A 22,655-nucleotide genomic window follows, 5' to 3' on the forward strand; every position below is an offset into this window, starting at 1 on the left:
CTTCTTTATAAACCTCCTATAGTTAGCCAACAATGCGTTGTATTTAATTACAAATGTGATCTGAGCGATGCAGTGTACGTCGGGTACACCAGTCGGCATTTACATCAACGTATTGTTGAGCACCGTAATTCGGCCATCGGCAAACATCTAAAGAACGACCACGGCCTACAAACCATCGGCGACCTGACCAAGCATTTCAACGTACTTAAAAAGTGCACCGGGAAACTGGACTGTTTAGTTCATGAAATGCTTTTCATAAAGAAGATGAAGCCCTCTTTGAACAAACAATCGGATTCCATACGCGCGAAACTATTTATTAAGTAGTTTACATTTATGAACTCAACACGCGCAATTATTTATTTAAATTTTTAAAAATTTTTAACTTTTTACGTTTGTCACCTTCGTACGGTATAAATTAATTATTCATTTTTATTCTCTTCTCACTTGAGAATGATGACATGGAGTCATCGAAACGCTGCGTGTTTTTCTCCCTAATATTTATTCTTAAATGTCTAACAAAATCTAATGTCGTTCGAAAAATGGTTTTCGAAGAATTAGTTTTATTGATAAATCTAAACCATTTACGATTGAATACACATTTGCCCATCGCTCAATTAAATTGAAAACAAAGCGAAATGAAAAATTCATCGACCAAAACATAGCCAAACCACTACATGTTTACGTTGCCCCTTAAAACAAAAGCACATGGCGGACTACCCCACATCGGAGGCCTTGCGCATAAAATTGAGGCACACATCCAACTTTGATTCATGTACCACTCACGTTTTATACCGACCATTTTCGCTTTTTGGTAGTTACTAGTGGACAAATTTTCCATAGCAAAATCGTTTAATTTATCAGAAAAGCGATAAGGCGCACAGAAGTTGCCAAATTTCAAGGACTTTTCATGACCTAACAAAGAAATCAAGTACTTTTCAAGGACTTTTCAAGACGACCGTTAAAATTAAAGACCTTTTCAAGATTGCACGAACCATGTTCATATCACGCAAGGCACAGGAGAGTGTTCAGTGAGAGATCGGTAGAAGGGGAGAGAGGTAAGACCCTCAGACCCTCCCACTTTCTATTTGTAATCACGAATCTCACACTCCAATGCCGACCATGTTGATTGCCCTTACCATGGGGGGACGTCTGGGGGGCGAGGAAGGTTCTACAAATGATAGCTACCCGTCGGTTATTTGTTTCCTATTAAAACTGCGCGACTCTCTCTCTCTCTCGTAAATATTAACTCACCTTCTAAGCCCCGTGAGTGTGGGTTTTAACAACAAAATTTATACATTCAAAAAAATAGATCATCAAGGAGGCCTTCATACTTCAAGCGAAATTAAAACCTAGAACAGAAGTTTTTTTCACCCTTTCTTTCTAACGCCAGCAGAATATAGGATTGAAAAAAAAAAAAATGTAACAACGAGTAGCTAAACCATTTTCGCCTTACCAGGCAAACTTCCTTCTAGCTCTCATCTGACCGGGCTTCTTTCTCTCTTTTATCCGTGGATCCCTTATCAGTAAATGAGCTGAAAAATAATCAGAAGTCAACTAATCTGCTGTTACATTGTCTTTCAAACTCCGTCGTTTGCAATCTAGGGTAATCTTTGTCCATCTGTAACCCTTCTTATTCCACTACGGACATAACCTTTCCTTGTGGGTGTTTCTCTAACCCAGAAAACTGTTTAAAGGTTTCACTCCAATCACTGACAATTTTCGGTGTCTTTCTCCCCCCCTCACCCCCCCCCCAAAAAAAAAAGAAAAGAAAAGAAAAAGAAAAAGAAAACTCAAAATTTCCTTCCTTTAGAGCTTAAGAAACAGTGTTTTCACCAGAAGAGGACTTTAAATTCAGAGGCATTGGACTTCAACCTTTCAGTTTGATCTCACATGTTGTATTTTTGATACCCCAGCCCAGGGGTAACAACTTATGTCTTCTGATTTCTATTCCTGGCGATGAAAGCCTGCCCTTGGCCTTGAAAAGCAACAGACATTCCCGTAACAAAGAGAGGAATAGACATCTTTGGGCTCGCACTAATCACGGATCGAAGATAGAAATTGAAAAAATGAGCCTCGTACCTTCTTCAAGTGGTTCCAAATAGCTGTCTTCAAAGTTAAGAAGCGCCCTACTGATAGCAAGCCTAATAGCACCAGACTGACCTAAAGGTTATAAAATCAAGACAATAATGAAATTGTAAAGATGAAATAAACAATTTTTAAAAATCGAGTTTCCAGATGGGATTTGAACCCACGACCCTCCGTGATCTAGTCGGATGCTCTAACCGACTAGATCGGTTAGATGTTTGGCTGTGTAACCGCGTGATGCAGTTCCAGTCAATACCCACTAATTGACCCTTGCTCACCATAGAGTCTCCTGTAGCTCAGTGGTTAGAGCATCCGACTAGATCACGGAGGGTCGTGGGTTCAAATCCCATCTGGAAACTCGATTTTTAATAATGAAATTACAACGTATTAGCAGACACACAGCTGTCTTAGTCCCAAGTAATCACTTTAATTTGCGCGCATAGACAGGAAAAAAAATATGTAAGTATGGCTTTTTTGCGCACCTTATCATGAACAATGGTCACCACTACCAGGTTGCTGTAAATTCCGGAAACAGTGTCAAGGGATCAGACCGTTTGTGTGTTAAGGGTGCCAAACGGTAACAAACGATTTGGTTTCAAATGGCTTTCGGAATTCTGCATCGCTTAGTATTATTGGTGATAATGAAAGAAAATTGTTTGACTTGAAAGTTGAGTTTTTCTTCAACGAGTGTCGTAAAACCAAAGCCACAATTTTCGTGACGGAAAATCAGACTTGCTGTAGATAACACACACACAAAAATCACCGAAAAAAGGAAAAAAAGAAACTGCTTGAAGCGAAAGAGATGCGATTAACCAAGTAGCATTTAGTTTTTGTCTCAAAACCGATTGGTCGAGAGAGGCGCTGGCGCGAGTTTTATTCACCAATCAGAGCGTGAAGTGAGTGAAGACCAACCAATGCGCGAAGTTCTCACCTGAGTGTCCCCCTCCAAGAACTTCACTTCTCACATCATAGTCACCCACTGCATTAATGGCGAGAAATGGTGACATGATTTGCTTCCTAAAATAGAAGATAACAAGAGAACTAAGTCGGAAAGAAACGACTAAGACAAGAATATTAATATAATCGAGCTGTCATGGCGAAATTAAAGGAAAACTTTCACAGGACCATGTTCGCCCATTTGTACTTGAAGCTGAAATCTGTAGTTCAACATCTGAAGCGGTTTCCTATTGAGAGTCGAAGAAGGAAAAAGGTTGAACACTGCTTTCACTTAAGTTAGTGACTGTAGTTACTCGAGCCATTGATTGCATGACAGTGCGCTTTTCAACCAATCGGAAGAAAGGAAAATATTCTCAAGAACCAATAAGAACTCAACGTAAAACCAAGAAAACTGGCCAAAGCGCGGGGAAACGTGGGTGAACAAGTCGTGATTGGTTTTAGTTTTGCACCTGATTGGTTAAGAGAGTGGCACGAGTTTTCAAGACCAATCACAGAACGAAGTAAAGCAAAACCAATCAGATTACTTTCAACACTCAGTTAAAAATGGCGAGTAACGTACCTGTCTTCCATTCGGGGAAAATACTTGACGAAAGGAACGTCGTTAACAGTGACTTGTCCCGAGCCTTTCTTTACCCATACCCTTGCAACGGCGTTTTTGCGGTCACCTGGATTAAGCACACGAAGACAAACAAATCAGACTTAGTTACTTTACAAATATTTGCGTCTATTACAAATGAAAGATTTTTTCATCGGCTTTATTATTCTTTAGGATTAAAGACAGGATCCCATAGTAAGTCCCATACGCCGAACAACTTTCTTGATGTACTCGGCCGCGGTGTGAGAACATTTAAATTTGTTTTACCAACAAACCTGAGGTTAAATGCTGATTGACCTACCTTCTCCGTAAGCTTCGCCTTCTTCATTAAGCTGTCAAAAAGGGGTAAAAGATCAGTTTTAACACGCCAACGGAACATTCCCATCTAGTTAACAGTTGGTGGATTAATTTTTAACTAGATAACTAGTTGGTGGCTTAATTTTCAAGGAGTCTTGTACTCTGTTTTAAGCCTACCTCAGATTGAGCGATTGATTTAATTGTCTTTGTGATTGTAAAATCTGAAATTTGATTAAATTTAATTAAATTCTCTCTGTTGCCGGGTCACTCAGGCTATAAGAGCGCGTGATAAAAAAAAATCAAAAACGGACCGCCAACTTGTAAAACCTACTTATCACTTAACAATAAGAACACCAATTGCTAATTTCAAGTATATAAGTACCAAGTAAGTTTGTTGCTTAGAGAACTTCCTGATCTTCCGGGTGAAAGCCTTCCTGTCGTGGATGACTGTGACTTAACTTTTCCCCACCTGTGTGGAAGTCATCAGAACAGTCATCCGACTTTTTGCTTCGCTCTATAGAAGAATTCCGCTTCGCTCTATAGAAGAATTCCGCTTCGCTCTATAGACGAATTCCGCTTAAGGAACTCTCCTCCCACCCCCCCCCCCCCCCCCCCCGCCATGAGAACGAGTTTACCGCTCAGGTTGTCTTTTTCAGGACCATCCTCACGCGGACGATCACACACCTTCCAGTTACTAGTCAAATTCTCCTACCTCCTTCACCGCTTCTTTTTTTCCAGGTAGAGGAATTTCTCTCAGGAAACTTAGCAGAAAAGGAATTGCGTGATCTACATTTCGGTGTTTGGTTAATTTCCTGAGTCGATGTAGAACAACTTCATACTGTTTTAATGAAAAAAAGAAATAAAAAAAAAACAAAGTAAGCCATTGAACATAAGGTTAAAGAAATTAATCACATGGACGAAAGTAGGTACAAATTAATTATCTCCGAGGATGGGTTGGGTAACACTTCTAACGCTCCCAAGAGTGAGCTCGTGCGCGGGTTAGGTACAAATTAATTATCTCCGAGGATGGGTTGGGTAACACTTCTAACGCTCCCATGAGTGAGCTCGTGCGCGGGTTAGGTACAAATTAATTATCTCCGAGGGTGGGTTGGGTAACACTTCTAACGCTCCCAAGAGTGAGCTCGTGCGCGGGTTAGGTACAAATTAATTATCTCCGAGGGTGGGTTGGGTAACACTTCTAACGCTCCCAAGAGTGAGCTCGTGCGCGGGTTAGGTACAAATTAATTATCTCCGAGGATGGGTTGGGTAACACTTCTAACGCTCCCATGAGTGAGCTCGTGCGCGGGTTAGGTACAAATTAATTATCTCCGAGGGTGGGTTGGGTAACACTTCTAACGCTCCCAAGAGTGAGCTCGTGCGCGGGTTAGGTACAAATTAATTATCTCCGAGGGTGGGTTGGGTAACACTTCTAACGCTCCCAAGAGTGAGCTCGTGCGCGGGTTAGGTACAAATTAATTATCTCCGAGGGTGGGTTGGGTAACACTTCTAACGCTCCCAAGAGTGAGCTCGTGCGCGGGTTAGGTACAAATTAATTATCTCCGAGGATGGGTTGGGTAACACTTCTAACGCTCCCATGAGTGAGCTCGTGCGCGGGTTAGGTACAAATTAATTATCTCCGAGGGTGGGTTGGGTAACACTTCTAACGCTCCCATGAGTGAGCTCGTGCGCGGGTTAGGTACAAATTAATTATCTCCGAGGGTGGGTTGGGTAACACTTCTAACGCTCCCATGAGTGAGCTCGTGCGCGGGTTAGGTACAAATTAATTATCTCCGAGGGTGGGTTGGGTAACACTTCTAACGCTCCCATGAGTGAGCTCGTGCGCGGGTTAGGTACAAATTAATTATCTCCGAGGGTGGGTTGGGTAACACTTCTAACGCTCCCATGAGTGAGCTCGTGCGCGGGTTAGGTACAAATTAATTATCTCCGAGGGTGGGTTGGGTAACACTTCTAACGCTCCCAAGAGTGAGCTCGTGCGCGGGTTAGGTACAAATTAATTATCTCCGAGGGTGGGTTGGGTAACACTTCTAACGCTCCCAAGAGTGAGCTCGTGCGCGGGTTAGGTACAAATTAATTATCTCCGAGGGTGGGTTGGGTAACACTTCTAACGCTCCCATGAGTGAGCTCGTGCGCGGGTTAGGTACAAATTAATTATCTCCGAGGGTGGGTTGGGTAACACTTCTAACGCTCCCATGAGTGAGCTCGTGCGCGGGTTAGGTACAAATTGCATGTAACTTACATCTCTATCTGAGAGCAGTTCACTGATCTGCATTTCCAGTTCATTTTTGCTGATCCATCTCATCCTCTTCTGATTCAAGTTCAAGTTTCCTTTCCTATGAAATAAAGGGACATGCATCAGCATCTAAAATACAATGTAGAAGTTTTAAAACATACTAAAAAAGCATTTAGATGAAAAAGAAATAAACAAAAAGTCAATAAATGAAATGGAAGATGTCCTAAATTTGTCCCAAATGTAGTCCAAAGAATTATTAAGTCCGTAGCCTGCGATCAGGCTTCCGTTGGCGCTACGGTACAACCATATGGCACAACCGGCGAGCCTGAACGCCCAAAAGGGATTAACATGTAAATTCTTGTCTTGATCTAACAACAACTTCTCGAATTTAGTTTACAAGGAAATGTGTGGCAGCTGAAGGGGAGAGTAAACAATCAGATTTTGGCGGTTAAAAAAATCAACCGAACAAGCTTGGTTGTTGTGAAAGATTTATCATATGATAGAAAGCGGCGATCGGCGAATATCGCCAGCTGCGCCCGTGCAATTTTCGCCGATTTTCGCGATCGGTGACTAAAACTGTCAATACTTGATATGCCAGATATCGGCGATTTTGTACGCTGATCGAAGCTATCAAATTCGGCGAATAAGATTGCCAGGTGCGTCGCCAGCTTGACAGTGAATTTAAGCAAACCACGACGGCGACGGCAACGAGAACGTGGAAAAACAATAGATCTAATTGGCAGAACAATAGCCCAGCACGTGCGTTTTCAAACTTTGTACATTTCTTAACCGTCCTTTGCAAAACATCAACGTGAAATCCCCAAAATTTGCGTCGTCTGCGAACTGAAACCGCGGCGGCAAATTATTTTAATTTACATTTGGAACTCAACGCTACTTTTATGCGTTATGTTGAGTTTGAGATCTGGCGCCCTATGAGACGGTAAACACATGCAGCCATTTTCGAAATTCTAACTAAAAGTAGAAACTCATTTTTTAATCGACGTCTTCCGTGGCGTTCCCGTCGTGACTGCTTAAGTTCCCTAGTAAACTAGACGCCTGGTAAAAGGCTACATACCTGGTATCGTCATCACTGTTATCTTCAATTTGCACATCACTGGCATGTGATTCACTTTCATCGCTAGATGATGAGTGATCTTCTCCCGCTGAACTATCACTGTCAGATGAACCTGCGCTGTCTACATCACTGGATTGTGATTCACTTTCATCGCTAGATGATGAGTGATCTTCTCCCGCTGAACTATCACTGTCAGATGAACCTGCGCTGTCTACATCACTGGATTGTGATTCAGTGTCATCACCAGATGTCAAGATGTCTCCTTTTTCTGTTGCACCACTGTCACTTGGTGCAGTCTCGTCAAGAGCATTCAACTTGGCTGTGAGCTCATAAATTTCCTGCCAAGCCAGAATGCAATACATTTTAAAATATTCAGTTGTAAGTTTTTAAAAATATGCCCATATGAAATATGCACAAGTTCTGTACCAGAGCAGCAAAGTACTTACAAATAACAAATCATGGAAGGCAACCTGGCCTGTATAAAAAGCTGCAGCCAGTGGACGGCCATGTTTATCCATTTTGAACGATTGTTCTACATACAAAAATCCAAAGGGAAGGAAAGTTAATGTTATGTAAATCTATGTCCATGGCAAATTTACTTCACAAGACATTCAGATTACTCAGGCATGACCCTTAACCTCCTAACTCAAAATTTGAATTTTTGATTTTGACAAGGAAAAAAAGTAGCAACTACAGCCCCCCCCTCCCCTCCCATTGGACCTAGACATACTAGACATCTTAGTTTAGACAAAGAGATTATTGTTTTTATAAAAAATGTCCAGTCCACTGGGTTCATTGAAAATTCAAATAGTTCAATCCAAAGTTAATGCAATTTGCCAGCAGTTACTTGAGATATACCAACAAAATAATACCACATTCTTCCATCAAAATTATTCACCAAATGCAAAGTACCATCAAACACAAAAAAAAAGCTGAGGGGATTATTTGCTTAGCTTGAGTAGAATAATTATTAATTATTAATTAATATGATTATAACTGAGTTGATTATTCCAGGATCTGCACCTCATTCATCTTTCCTCTCCAGAGACATAAATTATAAGAAAATCCAACAGAGACCATCTTATGAAAACTACTGCTTTACAATGTACATGTACATGTAGTATTTATCATAACCACCCGACACAGAGTGATTACAGAAAAACATGATGCAATCTTCAAACAATCAGAGGAAGTGGCCTATTGAACTGAACAATTCAAAATGGTTATTAATAGATAAATAAGAAAATACTAACATCATATAATAGAGTTAGACATCAGTGTGAATATCAAAACATAACTATGCATATAAGTGTATAGATATGCCTGTACCTGTTGATTGTCTGTACACTGACTGAGGGTGCTAAAAGAAGGTAAAAAGAGAGGTAGATATGAGCAACAGGAATGTTTTTATTTTGTTGCACTCTTTTCAGTAATTGAGGGGGACATGGGGGGTTTTGAATACTGCAACACTGCAAACAAAATAGAACAAACACTGCATCACCTTAAGAAATATTATCAAGACACAAGTCTCAGGATTTACCTACTGTAGTCTAGTTTCACTTATCTTTACAACAAACTGGTCTTTGGCTGGCCAATACTGCATGTGGCAGAGGTCCACAGGTCAAGTAAAATATATCAACGAAAACAGCCTGGGGTTAATTAGCTAATGCTTATTGAAGATTAACTTGGATGTATTGCTTATTTTGTTCAGCAATAAACCACAGGTTATCAAAATCTGGTTTTTAAAAGGGTTAAAGAATAAATTGCAACACTGGAAATGGTTTATTTCACCGAACACTGTTGAATTGAAATTACAAACATCGTACAATGTAAGGTTTGAGATCACCACAACATTGCCATGCCAGTTGTTCTTCATTGCAATACTGCATCAACAACACAACAGTGCAAACCCCAATGCCCTCCTCTGTAATTGGTTTGAAAAAAATTACGCCATCCTCTTGACCAATCAGAAACAAATTAACCTGAAACTAATTTATATATATATTTTCTTACACCTGATACAACAAGCTGTCATGTTATCTAGAGAAAGAAAGCTTATCACAATGCAACACTGCACTTGTACTTTAGCTAGAACTGTTACTGATACCTCAAAGGTAGGACGACAATCCTTTGCATACAGCCCAGATGGCAACAAGTATTCAATTGCTTCCTAGAAATAAAACAATCATTAAAACATGTAAATACAAATATATGATTCTTCAGTTACATTTGCAGTGGTAATGACAAATGAAGTTTTACTGTTAAAAACACTCATTTTTTTTGCTTGTTTACTACATTAATCCTCAACATGAATAACAAATAATTTAACGTCTCATCTCACTGGGAAACAGTTAGTTTTGTCTTCCCTTGAGTCTCAGTGTTTCCCTTGGTTTGGTCTTGAGACTCTTCAAAAACAACACTAACTTTTTCCCAATGACCAGACATTACGTGTTTATTATACTCAGTACTTGCACTGCCTCTTGGTCAAATGATTCAGGATCCTTTCCCATCAAGTTTGCCAACCATAAACGATACTTTTCATATCTCTCCATCATCATTTGCATTGATGGATCTGGATGTGACACACAAATTACAATTTAAAGGTCACTGGTATATACTAATTGATGCTTATTCAAACATTTTGCAGAGAGCTGAATTACAGGTTTGTTACAATGAGATGTTGTTAAGGTTGAGAACAGACGTCGGCATTTTCTCAGGTGCCTCTGGTAGCCGCTTCAGTCCATATCGATCTCACCTTCCCACCCATCCCACCCCAGGGGAGGACATCCATCACACAGTAATCTCGTGTGTGGGAAATTAATGTCTCCTACCCCAACCCTGCAGGAGACGGGACCTCCATTTATTCGTCCCTATCCGAGAAGACTAGAATATCTAACCATTTCTTGATGTTATAGAAAGGTAGCAAATTCTTCTCACTTATTTTAAGACCTTGAGTGTTGGTCCGGCCGGGTCTCGAACCCTCGACCTCCCGCACAATAGTCCAGCGCACTATCCATAACAAATTCTTTCATATATACTATCCAAAAGAATTTCTGTCCTTTATTCCATTAACATTCAAAATCTGTAATGCCTTGGTTTGATTTTTTTGCTTTCTGCTGATGTTTCATGAGATCAAAATTGTTACATTTACAGGATACTTTCTTACAACTTTGTCTTTACTCTTTTGACCTCATAGGTGTGACTAGCATCTAATTTTTCTCAAGAATATCTCCCCAAAATGAAACATTATGGTCATTATAGTAAAGGAAATGACCATAGTCTTAAAATAAGATCTTAATAGTTGAACAACTTCTCTTTTTCAGCACCTTAGGAAATGTATAAAGAACAGTATGGAGAATATGCATACTGATGTTAGGGTAAATAGGGTTTTTAAGTGACTCTGTAACCATCAAGTTTATGACATGTGCTAGATGTGTTGGACACATTTATTGAAAACAATACAGAAACCTTCATTATCTTGCTCTCCCTCAAAATCAGTAAAACTTGAGTCATCAATATCAACTGTAGTATTCCTGAAGTTTTCTTGCATCAAGTACTAAAAACACAATTATGAACTGTAGTAATTCTCAAATGCTAGAAATTCTCCCTGTAAATAAAGAGAATTAGTACATACCTAACAAGTGAATAGTTTTATTTTTCACGTGCACTGGTTGGCTAGTTCACAAGTGAATAGCAGGTACTATTCAACTGGAGGTAGCCAATGAGACAAAATTATGTGTCAAGAGTTAAATTTCTGACTATTTTATGGTAGTGGTCAAAATAAACTATTTTTTGGTATCTTTGTGGTATATATTAAAACGACTATTCACCTCAGTGTCGGTGGAGGGGTCGATTTTTTTACCTTACTGCTTTGCATATTGCTTAATATCCACCACTATTCATGTCCACTTCAGTGAATAATCACTAATTATTCCACATAAAATATGCACTGAGCTTTTGTGGAGGTAACTCACAGTTTCTAAGTATATAATGCATAAAAAACCATCATTAAGAGTACATGTTCTTGTAGGCTACTGACTTCATCTCAGTGCTTCCTTTTGATAGATAGATAGATAGATAGATAGATAGATAGATGGATGAATAGATAGATTTATTATCAATACTTTGCAGCCCAAAGGATGAATTGCATATTTACAAACCTAAGTACAGCAAATATGAAAGTATGTAAAAAAAAATATAAAAAAGTATATAAAAAAGGTATATAAAAGCTCTATCACTCTTTAGTTTTCTTATATAATTTTTCCTTTTCCTTAATCCAATGTATGATCACCATCAGTGATCCACTCTCTAAAGCAATCACTTATCTGCTCCATGGTCCAATTAAATTGATCCCATCAGTGCTCTGATCCACTTTTGATTACATCACCGCCTCTTAATTTGCAAAGGGCAACCATCTGGCTGTGGTACAAAACTACACCTACTGGAAAGATTTCCATATAACCCCATACCAATCAAAAACAAAGCCGTAATCCCAACGGTAATCTGTTGTTTTGCCTCTGCTTTCTTTCATCCAAGAATTCTAAGTATAATGAAGTATGGGGTTATACGGAAATCTTGCCCACCTATTTAGTCTATACTTCCAGTTGTAAAGATGGGCTGGAAATTCTCGTATGTACGTGACGGGCCTTTTTTGGTGTAAGTGTGTTTGCTTTGTACTTATATACACAGAAGAAAGGTACATTATGGGGGTGAAAAACTTACCTGGGAAAACTTTAAAGCATCTGAAGTACGGGACGAATTTTCATCTGCATAAAACCGTTTCGTTGAAACCTTCAAAGCAATATACGTACGGTTTGTGCTTCACTAATAAAATCAGCTGATCAAAACCAAATTTGCAAAGAAGTAGTCCAGCTATATGTACAACTTCGCCTCCAAAATTATTCGTTCGGTACCGTTGTCGCTGGTATAAGCTTGGTATGGATCATCCTCAATTCGATTAGGCATCAAAAGTATTCAAAATTGAACTCTCGAATCAAATTCAACATTCGAGAAGTTTGATTTCACAGACATTACCTCTATTGCATTAGCGATACAAGCCTTTCGACATCTACGAAGATATCTGACGTTTATTCTGCTCGCGCTAGAGTAACAAAATGAAGATGCATAAGCCCGGCAACAAAAGCGTGCACCAAACCTTACTCCGGACGCCATTTTTGGATTAAAATGTTGGAGCCCGCAAACTTCACTCTGCTCAGCGGAAATTTGTCCACTAGCAAAAGAACTAGGTAGACCGCAACGTGACCTCTCAGTCCGTCCCAAACAAAGACTTTCGTAACTATTGACAAAATTTTAGGTAATTATTAAACTAAGAAGTTCTTCCACGGCTATTAAAGTGACGGCAGTCGTATGGCTTTGGTGGTATCTCCCTTGACCAAGCGAAAATCCTCGCTCTCGCCGGCTGACACATCGCCGCGCCCATATCCTATCCGCTTGCACCACTTTCCTGACCCATCAAAACGTGGGCCTGTTACGCATGCAGGAGTTTTGGATATCTGGGTTTTAATGGGACACTAAATAACTGATGTTTTCTGTATTCCCGCTGGTGTGTGAATAATTGTTGGCAAAAATAAACTGCATTACTATCAGGCTTCCTGCAGTGTATGGCGCGCCGAAGCGGACAAAAATACTTGTGTATGGATAAGACTTGTTTTGTAAAATATACGACTTGTTGCGATAATATAAAACTTGTTTTGTAAAATATACGACTTGTTGCGGAAATATAAACTTGTCTTGTAAAATACAAGACTTGTTGCGAAAATATAAGACTTGTTTTGTTAAATATACCACTCGTTGCGAAAATGTAAGACTTGTAAACTTTTTCAAAGACCGCAAATTGCACTCGCCCTACGGGCTCATGCAATTTTGTTTTTTGTTGGCCTTGAAAAAATTTACTCGTGCTTATTTATTCCAAATTGCACTCGAAATCATGTGATTACCTATACAAACAAGTTTTACATCTTCGCACCAAGTCGTATATTTTACAAAAGAAGTCTTGTATAACACGAGCACTTTTGTCCGCACCGGCGCGCCATACTGCAGCAGCTGCAGTCCCCTCCACAGCCCTAATTTGGACTCATCACGCAACGCCTTCTCTCCAACGTTGCGTGACGAGACCAAACAACGACTTGGTATTACTCGTCAACCGTCAAATGGCCAAAATATTAACTATCAACCGTCAAAAAAGCAATATTTTTACCATCAACCGTCAAATAAGCAAGCCAAGTTCTGTTGTTTATAAATAAAAGTTTTGATATGTCACAAGAATACATTTATGTAAGTCCTTAACTTCAAGTCGTGAGTAAAACTGGTTAGTGACAGAACTGACTTCCGGTGTCGTAAAACGTTAATAATATCATAGTTAGTAGACTAACTATGATAATATAGGACTAACTATGATAATATAGGTGTTATGAATTGACAGTTCTTTATGACCCCCCATCGAGACGCTCAGTACCAACGTTACAAAGCGATTTAGCCGATTGGTCCGTTTCGTCTTGTCATTTCATTGGCTAGCACCTCGCTCACACACATTACAGATCTAGAGAGAGTCGCCTAAACAGTATTAGAGAGCTTTAGATTCGAGTGCGAGAACGAGTACGAGTGCGAGAACGAGTACGAGTACGAGTTTTAACCGCGCGAGATCTGGCACTAGTATCTCGTACTCGTAGTCGTGCTGACGAAAATTGTAACTTTAGATTCTAAACAAATGTATCGATCCGAGTGCGAGGGTTTTACTGTAACAATCTCGCCTTGTTTAGCCAAAAAAACTATCTTATTAGCATCCGTTTACCTCCTTTGCGATTTACGAAATCACAACGACGGGAGGCAACATCCTTACAAGCAGTATGAAAGGATTGACGATGTTTTTGACGCCATTTCTCCTGAAGAGTTTGCAGCCGAGCTCAGGTTTGTCATCACAGGATTGCCTCTCCTTCTTCGGGCATTAGCAATTCCAGAAATGTTTACTTGTGCCAATGGCACGGTATGTTCAGGAACGAAAGGACTGTTGATTTTATTGAAACTTTTTTCTTACCCATGTCGTCTCTCGGATATGATTCCTCGCTTTGTTTAGTGCCCGAGCTGAGCTTAATCTTCAACGAGGTGATCAGCTTTACTTACACAAACCATGGATACTTGCTCAGAGATCTCGATCAACCCTGGCTGAGTAGCCAACATCTGGAAGACTTTGCTCTTGCTGTCCATGGAAAGGGAACAGCTCTTGAGAATTGCTACGGGTTTGTAGACCTGACAGTTCGCCCAATTTGTCGCCCAGGAGAGAACCAGCGTGTACCCAGTGGGCCCAAAAGGGTACATGCCCTAAAGTTTCAATCATTTGTTGCGCCAAATGGTTTAATAGCCAATTTTTATGGACCAGTTGGTAAGCTAATACGATTATTTGCATCGTTCTGCTGTAATGCCTCCCCTTATTTAAGCCCCCAAATTTGAAACTGAATTGAAGTGTCACCACCGTAAATCCTCGAATAAGCACCCCCTTCGAATAAGTGCCCTTCCTATCGACCAAAAATTTAAAATAAGTACCCCCCTCAAATAAGTGCCTCCTCCCCTCCCCTCATTTTGTGGATGAGTAGTGAGACAGCAAAGGATGCATGGTTTTCATCGTGTAGTATTAGATTTGTACATTGCACTAATGGTGAGTTAAACTCTAGGATCAGTTTTTTACGTCAATAAATAGTTAATTTTGTTTATGTGTAGATGATGTATTAAAAAAATGGTCATGTCAGGCCATCATTTGGGAAAAATTAAATAAGCGCATTTTCTCATAAATTTGAATTAAGCTCCCTGGGCGCTAATTGATTTGAGGATCTACGGTATCTACACCTAGAGGAGTGGGCTGGAAAGATCAAAGCTATCAGGAAACATTTTCGGTAGTCAGCCCCTTGGTAAGAGCTTCATTAAATGTAGCCTACCCTTGAATCCTTACTCAAATATCCATAACCCAGCCCCTACTAAATGAAAATGGCTATTAACCAATTAACTTGGAAAATCGAAAAAAAAATTAAATCACAGTTTGTAACTCAACAGTTACCTGCAGCTACAAGAGTGTTATAACATGAGCTACTGATATAAATCCAAGTATGTTTACTCAATAAATTTTCATTTCTGAGGGTAAAAGGCATGATGCTGGTATGTTAAGAATGTCTGGCCTCCTTCATAACCTTCAGCAGCTTTCATTTGATACCAGTGGACAACCACTGTGTATATATGGCGACCTCGCCTATCCACTCAGATTCATCTTGAAGGATGAAGTAAAGTCAGGGAAGCTGTGGAGTGGGTGTTTAGCAACATAGTAACATACTTCGCTTTCCTAGATTTTAAGAAAAACTTAAAGATTGGATTAAGTCCAGTAGGTGTAATGTATTCAGTGTGTGCTCTGCTTCAGAATGCACGTACCTGCTTATATGGATCAACTACAAGCACCTATTTTGATGTTCAACCTCCTACATTAGATGATTATTTTCAGGTTTAAAGTTCTTGATTTGCTACATCATAGTTAGTACCAACTATGGCTACATTTAAGCAATGCAATTTGGCAAAGTGATGAGAAGATAAAAGAGAAGAAATGAACCAAATTATAATTGTAATTATATTTTCTGCTTGTAAATTTCTATGTATAGTTAGCTATGAAAGGAGTAATTGATGAATATGGGATGTGGATCCATGGCCATCAATTTTTTTTCCTTTATGGAGAATTTGCAAATCTAAATTAATTTACTTGAGACAATCAAAATTGTAAATATGTTTAATTTTTAATTTCAAAACCGCTGAACTGACTTTGTAATAATAATACAGTACATTTATATGATACAACTAAAAAAGATGTAAAAATAATGTATTCAGATATTTTACCATACAAACTCTTCCTTAGTTTTCATTTCATAAATATAATGGTATTAATATGACAATAATTAATGAGAAGCTAATAAAATGTTTCAGTGTTCAAGGTTTTATCATAGTGTTCGGCGATTTTCTTCCAAGATATACCTCTCTCTTTTGAATCTGGTCAGTACTTGTGAGGCTCTTCAACCAGTACTTCTCTGAGAAGCATAGTTTCGTGTTTCCTTTCCAAATAAAAAGTTCTCCGGCGTTTCGCTATCGCTACGAATTGAAGAAAGTCGGGAAAGTGTCAACCACATCACAACAATTCACTGTTTATATCCCTCGTGCATGGTTAAAATTCAAAAGGTTAAGGTGCTTTTTAAGGCTCTCATTTTTCAATTTAAATTTATTCGACTGGCGATATGTTGTTTACGTGTGTAGACCTCAGAGTTTCGTGAAAATAGGTCGACCAAAAAGTATCAAAAACGAATGAAATCAGGGTTTGTAATAACATTCAATTTGCTAAAACCTCTGTATACGGCTTTAAGTTTGCTTTTGCTGACTTAGAAAAAGACTAGGGTAAGTTTAAAATACAAAATACTCACCTTTCGAAACCCGTTCTCTAGAGGACGACTTCTGGTCAAAATCTCGTTGTCGACGAGCGGCGGACGACGAGTTTCCCGCTTCCGTGACAGTGTCACGGAGAGCTCCGCATGCGCAATGTGAGCACGTTAGTAAACTCGTACTCGTACCCGAATCTAAAGCTCTCTCACCGTTGGCAATGGAGCGGCCACGGAGAAAAAGTAAGGAGACTTTACAAATTATATTCCTCGCTTTCATTATCCTTTCCAAGTTTCTTTCTTTTTTTCTTTTGATAATTTTCCTCTTTTTGAACGGCCCGGGCTTACGCTTAAAATTCGATCTTGATATGTTAGGTCGTGTTAATGACCATTAGAGCCCAAAATCACACACAGTAAGCTTGGGCCACCTCTGACAAAAACTTGTGGTTTCAGTCTGTGATGGTAACATTAACATATTCTATATCATGATATGAACAAGTTTGTTATATGCTTTATTCACGGATATTCGCGACCGAAAAATCGCAAGAAGGGAGCAGAAAAATATCTCACCACCACTGCATTTGCCAAGCGCTTGAGTGTGTTAAAAAAATCATGTATTCGTCAAATAAAATATTTTCTAAACACGGTAACTCATTTAGATGTACATATCTCAATGTATTTTGAGCTTGCCAGCTTTCCGATTGTCACAGTTCGATACCGTCCACGAATTGACCGCCAACTTGAATTTAACATTAAACTGCTGGCAACTTCAAACGGATGGCTTAAATGTAATCCATGAACGTTTTCTTTAATGGGCCGATTACCATCTATATTTGTGATCTTCAAGTAGCAAAAAGTACGGACATCCTTCATTCGGCAGCAGGTTGTACGTCTTTCAAAATACCTGGAGTGTTTATGTATGGCGTCTGTAAGAGTTGTAACATCGAGGTGCCTAATTAGATTGTGTCACTTTGTAAATAAAAATATAATGATTTTCATAAGGTTCAGCCTAGTTTTTCCATGCGGAAGGGAAAATCTCCATACTAGCAACACTCTTTCCACTTATAATAGCATAACCTGAACTGGTTCGGAGTTATAGTGCTTAGAGAAAGTGTTAATTGAAAAGTTGCTATGAACTGGGATGTTTGTTTTCTGAATTACTTGTAATTTTCAAAAATGCGCCATAAGCTCCAAACTAGATGAAATGATCCTGTTTTAGACCTACCAGTAAATAAACTATGCCTTAATCCCTCCAATATTAATTTTTCAAATTGAAACAATCTTGCCTTATATTGCACTTTTCAAGTGCAAAGTTCGTTTGCCACTACTTGGGGCACTGATCTCTACCATTTTACAGCTATCGACGCTCATTTCTGTTTTCATGAATTTTCTAGAATAAAGAGGCAACTCTTGGGAAAAAAACTGTACCACATTTCCAGGGTCAGCAAAGGGTACGTCTGGGAAAAATATGATTTCAATTTTTTGATCATGTGCCACATTTTTTTATTTTCATTTGGTCAAATCATACTTTGCTCCTAAGGAATTTTTACCAAAAATTGGAATATATCTACCCATTGCCATGGTAATGTCATTAAATTGACAACCAAAACAGAAGCCGTATTATATTGTGAAGGTGTAGTCTGATCGTCCGGGTGAGTGTAGTCCTGAGAAGGACTGTTGTCGGTGGTAGTGACTGACGTTTCAACAACCTTTGCGGAAGTCTTCATCAGAGTCAAGTGAATGATTGTTGTCAGTAGAATGTTCTTATTCCAGTTGGTGTAAAATGATCGGTTAGTTTTGCCGTGATGTTATTGGCTGTAAGACTCAAGTGATGTAAATCGGTCGTGATTGGTCTGTTTCGATATGTTGGTAAAGTTAGGTCGTTTGTGATGTTTATTTGTCGTGAATGAGTCATTTGTATGGAGCGGGTAGTTGTTGACATCTGTTTAGGGGAGTCTGTTCTAAGTTAGTAAACCAGCTTTCCAGAGTCAGTCGTTGTAAATAGTCAGAGCTGTAGGTTAGGCATTGCACAGAGTCCCAGTCAATGTTGTGGTTGGTAAGTCGATGGTGTTCAGCAATGTGATTGCTGACATCACCTTTCCTCATCGCCTGTCTGTGTTCAGTCAGTCTTGTTGTGAGGTTTCTGCCAGTCTCACCAATGTAGGAGGCTTGGCAGTCGGAACAATTGATCTTATAAATTGTTCCCTGTCTGTTCCTCGTTTCGTCTTTGTCTTTAACGTTGGTTAGTAAAGTTGATTAGTAACCACAACATTTACTAACTTAGAACAGACTCCCCTAAACAGATGTCAACAACTACCCGCTCCATAAAAGCAACTCATTCACGACATAAACATCACAAACGACCGAAAAAGTTAATCTCTTCAGGCTAGTAATCTCAAGTAACAGCTTGCCCGAAGGGCAACCTTATCTTTTTCATTTCGTCTCACCCTGTGGTATAGTTTTTTTTGTTAAATTTATTAGGGCTTAGTATTAGGATTTGGAAAGCTTTTCTTTTGCACCGACATGAAAAGAATTTGAGTAACATCTAGTATGCCAAACAGGGCTTTTTTACAAAGTTGAATTAGTCTCAATGGTTTTGTAAATTTTTTAACTTATGCACATGGTTGATAACGTGAAAGATTGTACTTTTGTAGTTTCCAAAAAGGGTATGTAAAAGATTTGCTGCACTGTTCACTGGTGAGAGATACTTTATCAAAATCTTTCCTTAACTATGTAACTTTGTTTTGATATTAACAAGTTTTGATTTCTATGTAGATATCTTGGTGGCCTCTATTTACAGAGCAGCTTGGGGAGGAGGTTGTATGAAGTGAAAAAATGAGACGAAGAAGACGAAGATTACTATTTCTTTTAATAATACTAGTCCTCATGGGGCTTTATGTACACATAAATTTAAAAAGCTATTCTTACTACACAAACCAGTTCTGGAAACCTGTTGTTTCGTGCAAAAACAGGGAAGAAGAAATTAATGCTCTACTAGACCTTACGTATCAAATCCACACGATTTTAGATGAAATGAAAGTATGCCATTGGCTGATGTATGGCTCCATATGGGGCGCCCTGCGGATCGGCAGACCCCTTCCATGGGACAATGATGTGGACATTGGATTTGATGGAGAAGGAATATTTGCAGATATGACCTTAAATGAATTTATTGCTCCCTTCAAAGCTGCAAGACTTAGCGTGAAAAACAAATGGACTCAGAGTGGAACTTTTGTCATTTCAAAAGAGGGTCTGTGGTTATCTGTAGATTTATTTGCATACTACAATCATGGAGGAGTTATGAGAAGAAGAGGATTAGAGTCTTGGATTTTTGCTTTGAATTATCGCATTCATCACTCCTTTCCTGCCGAGCTAGTTGAACCAGAACTTCCTCAAACAAAGTTTGGATTCTTCAATATCTCAATTCCTAAAGGAGGAATTGAAATTATGAAGCACCTGTACCCTTATAACTGGTGGAAAGTAGTTCCCCCGGCTGGATGTTGAGCATACAAGTTAACATGGGAAAATGTTTGTCCTACTTGAACCATTTACACCAGACATCAGAGTGAAAAATCTCCATAGACTTATCTGTATATTTCATATGGTACTAACAAGGAGAATTTGTAATCAAGAGCTTCCCTTGAGTTGGCAATTTTATTATTATTATTATTATTATTATTATTATTATTATTATTATTATTATTATTATTGTGTCCCTAATGTTTGAATTAGCAATGATACTTCAAGGAGAGATTAGGAAGTAGTCATTCTTTAGGGTAAAAGGTTAATGATTTCCTCTCCAGGGTACATTTTGTGTTTTACATTGGCAGTGTGGCTGGGTGGTTAGGGTGCTGGTCTGGTAATCTGGTGGTCTAGGATTAAGCCCTCCACCCTGCTACTCAGTGGATTTGTTCTTGATTGTTCCAGTTCAACTCCTTGGCTGCACTTTCTACTTTTCCGACTGTTCTGTCTCCAGCAAGTTGAGATTTTGAAAACATTTTGTTCATTTACAATGTTTTTTACAATTTATTGGTATTGGGCCCAAAAAGCCCATTGGTGGAGGGGTCAGTTGATCTAATTTTTTTTAGTGAGAAAGATTGAAAAAAAAAATCTCTAAAATCGCTATTCCATAATAATAATTATTATGATGGAGAAGTGATTTTAGTGATTGTTTTTTTCAAATTAGTGCAGGATCAAAATGTTACTATTGTTATTACTAGTCTTAAATGTCTAGCCTTACAATGAAATTGATTTTACCTTTACTTTTATTATTATTATTATTATTATTATTATTATTATTATTATTATTATTATTATTAATGTGGTCATGTAATTTACAGTCAAACTAAGTGAAGCGTACCCCTCAGGATTACATTAATGATTTGATTATTTGAATGTTGAACCCGCTAATCGTTTCAGTAGCGCAATAACAAATTCAATATTTGAACATGGAACCCGCTAACCGTTTCAAGAATGCAATAATGGATTGATTATTTGAATATTGAACCCGATAGCCGTATTCATTTTGAAAAGGCGCTGATCATTGTTCAAATCAGAAGTCCATTTCTGATTGGATTATGCAAACATGTGATGATGGATCAGAACTATTTCAACATGGCATCAGACATGGGGGGAAGGGTGAGTTCGAGTGTTGTGTAGAACTTCTTGTAAATGTTCTAGATGGAATGTTATCCAGAGCTTTTTTTGCCTATTTACATCTTGACGAACTTGTAGAAATTCTTGTGTGTATTCATGGTAAAAAAAAAACTAGTTTACGGGTGAAGCCATCGCAAGACTTTTTTTATTTCGTTAATATTTGCGATCTACTGTTTTCGCAGTGTTTTCACAGTGCAGTTTGTTCATTTTCAGGATTCCTCGTCAAATAGAACAATCTTATTGGACTTCAGAAATGGACTTCTAATTTGAACAATGATGCGCGCCTTTTCAAAACAGATATGGCTATCGGGTTCAATATTCAAATAATCAATCCATTATTGCATTCGTGAAATGGCTCGTGGGTTCAATAATCAAATAATCAATTCATTATTACATTCTTGAAACGACTGGTGGGTTCAATATCCAAATGATCAATTCATTAATGTAATCTTGAGGGGTACGCTTCACTTAGTTTGACTGTAATTTAGAATGTGTTCTTCATATGATCTCTAAAAATTAGTTATCATACAGGTCTCAATTAATACACTGCTCCAAGCTGGAACAGTTTGACATGAAGCTTTTCACTAGGGCTGGTTATTTAAACAAAGTTTACCTGTTGTTCAACAAAACCAAGCTCTCAGCCATCTTCAATTTAGCTGAACCTTTTATCTGAACATTTATGAACACTGTCAAGAAGGCAAAAGCTAATAGTGGAGGGACATTCATTTATAATTAAAAGCAGCCCTCGTATAGAGAATCACTGAGGCCCACTGCTTGCGTTAAATGGCAGTTTGAGTTAGACCTTGTGTAAATAACCCGCCATCAGAGTTTATTGTCTAAATGTGACATTTACTTTTATCTAAAATCCCATTGATGCCCATTGTCTAGTTTTGTCTTAAAAAGTTTGATCTTCCTCTGTAAAGTAGAAGGGGAATGAACTATTATATGTTACTAAGACTGGATGTTTGGTTAGTGGTACATGACAGTATATACAAATAATAACCTCCATTTACCACAAAAACAATGTCATATTTGTCCATAGACATTGTCTGTTCTGAGAGATAAACAGTTTTGCAAGAGCTAAGCTGGAGGGAAACTGAGCTTTGAGGCATGTTACTTTTAATTATTATGAGGTACAGTACTTTTAATATTGATAAATTTTAGTCATTGTACACCATCATTATATTACATTGTTCATTAAAACTCAGCCAGCAGGGGCTATTTTTGTTAGGACAAAATGTAGATAGGAAACAATTCCACAGAATCAGTTTCAGAAAGTGGATAACTGTCATGCACCCTTCCATCATACATGATGAATAT

At 38.6% G+C, this 22,655-nt stretch overlaps 2 protein-coding genes and 1 pseudogene across 5 annotated transcripts in view; 2 read left to right on the forward strand and 1 right to left on the reverse strand.

Annotated features, from left to right (window-relative positions):
• The window catches only part of LOC111324139 (small ribosomal subunit protein uS9m), a 15,067-nt gene extending 2,430 nt beyond the window's left edge, over positions 1-12,637 (reverse strand). The window contains exons 1-16 of one of the 2 annotated variants that reach the window (XM_088730775.1): positions 12,295-12,637; positions 11,983-12,051; positions 10,729-10,816; positions 9,729-9,832; positions 9,368-9,430; positions 8,590-8,620; positions 7,707-7,792; positions 7,463-7,598; positions 7,261-7,372; positions 6,192-6,285; positions 4,647-4,772; positions 3,939-3,969; positions 3,602-3,707; positions 3,017-3,102; positions 2,080-2,160; positions 1,454-1,532 (exon numbers count right to left, since the gene is read on the reverse strand). In XM_088730775.1, coding sequence (XP_088586901.1) covers positions 1,454-1,532; positions 2,080-2,160; positions 3,017-3,102; positions 3,602-3,707; positions 3,939-3,969; positions 4,647-4,772; positions 6,192-6,285; positions 7,261-7,372; positions 7,463-7,598; positions 7,707-7,792; positions 8,590-8,620; positions 9,368-9,430; positions 9,729-9,832; positions 10,729-10,816; positions 11,983-12,051; positions 12,295-12,432 — 1,430 coding nt within the window. In that variant the 5' untranslated portion in view covers positions 12,433-12,637. Of the gene's footprint in view, positions 1-1,453; positions 1,533-2,079; positions 2,161-3,016; positions 3,103-3,601; positions 3,708-3,938; positions 3,970-4,646; positions 4,773-6,191; positions 6,286-7,260; positions 7,599-7,706; positions 7,793-8,589; positions 8,621-9,367; positions 9,431-9,728; positions 9,833-10,728; positions 10,817-11,982; positions 12,052-12,294 lie in introns of both variants that reach the window. The other variant, XM_088730774.1, reaches the window with a different exon arrangement.
• Positions 12,638-13,863: 1,226 nt separating this feature from the next.
• LOC148725791 (uncharacterized) lies at positions 13,864-16,243 on the forward strand (annotated as a pseudogene).
• On the forward strand, positions 14,527-22,542 carry LOC111324204 (ribitol 5-phosphate transferase FKRP). 3 transcript variants are annotated; one of them, XM_088730780.1, is made up of 3 exons: positions 16,854-16,922; positions 18,074-18,130; positions 19,455-22,542. In XM_088730780.1, exon 3 carries the CDS (start codon positions 19,515-19,517, stop codon positions 20,181-20,183), a length of 669 nt encoding a protein of 222 aa, XP_088586906.1. In that variant the 5' UTR covers positions 16,854-16,922; positions 18,074-18,130; positions 19,455-19,514; the 3' UTR covers positions 20,184-22,542. The 3 variants fall into 3 exon arrangements, with proteins under 3 accessions (XP_088586907.1, XP_022783435.2, XP_088586906.1); XM_088730781.1 differs by lacking the exons at positions 16,854-16,922; positions 18,074-18,130 and adding an exon at positions 14,527-14,659; XM_022927700.2 differs by lacking the exon at positions 18,074-18,130 and having other exon boundaries at positions 16,808-16,922.
• The last annotated feature ends 113 nt before the right edge of the window (positions 22,543-22,655 follow it).

This window comes from Stylophora pistillata, chromosome 8 (assembly GCF_964205215.1).
Source record: "Stylophora pistillata chromosome 8, jaStyPist1.2, whole genome shotgun sequence".
Classification (NCBI taxonomy): Eukaryota; Metazoa; Cnidaria; class Anthozoa; order Scleractinia; family Pocilloporidae; genus Stylophora; species Stylophora pistillata.

Coding starts and splice junctions, on each gene's coding strand:
- LOC111324204 (XM_088730781.1), top strand. CDS start 19,515: ATGAGACGAAGAAGACGAAGATTACTATTTCTTTTAATAATACTAGTC.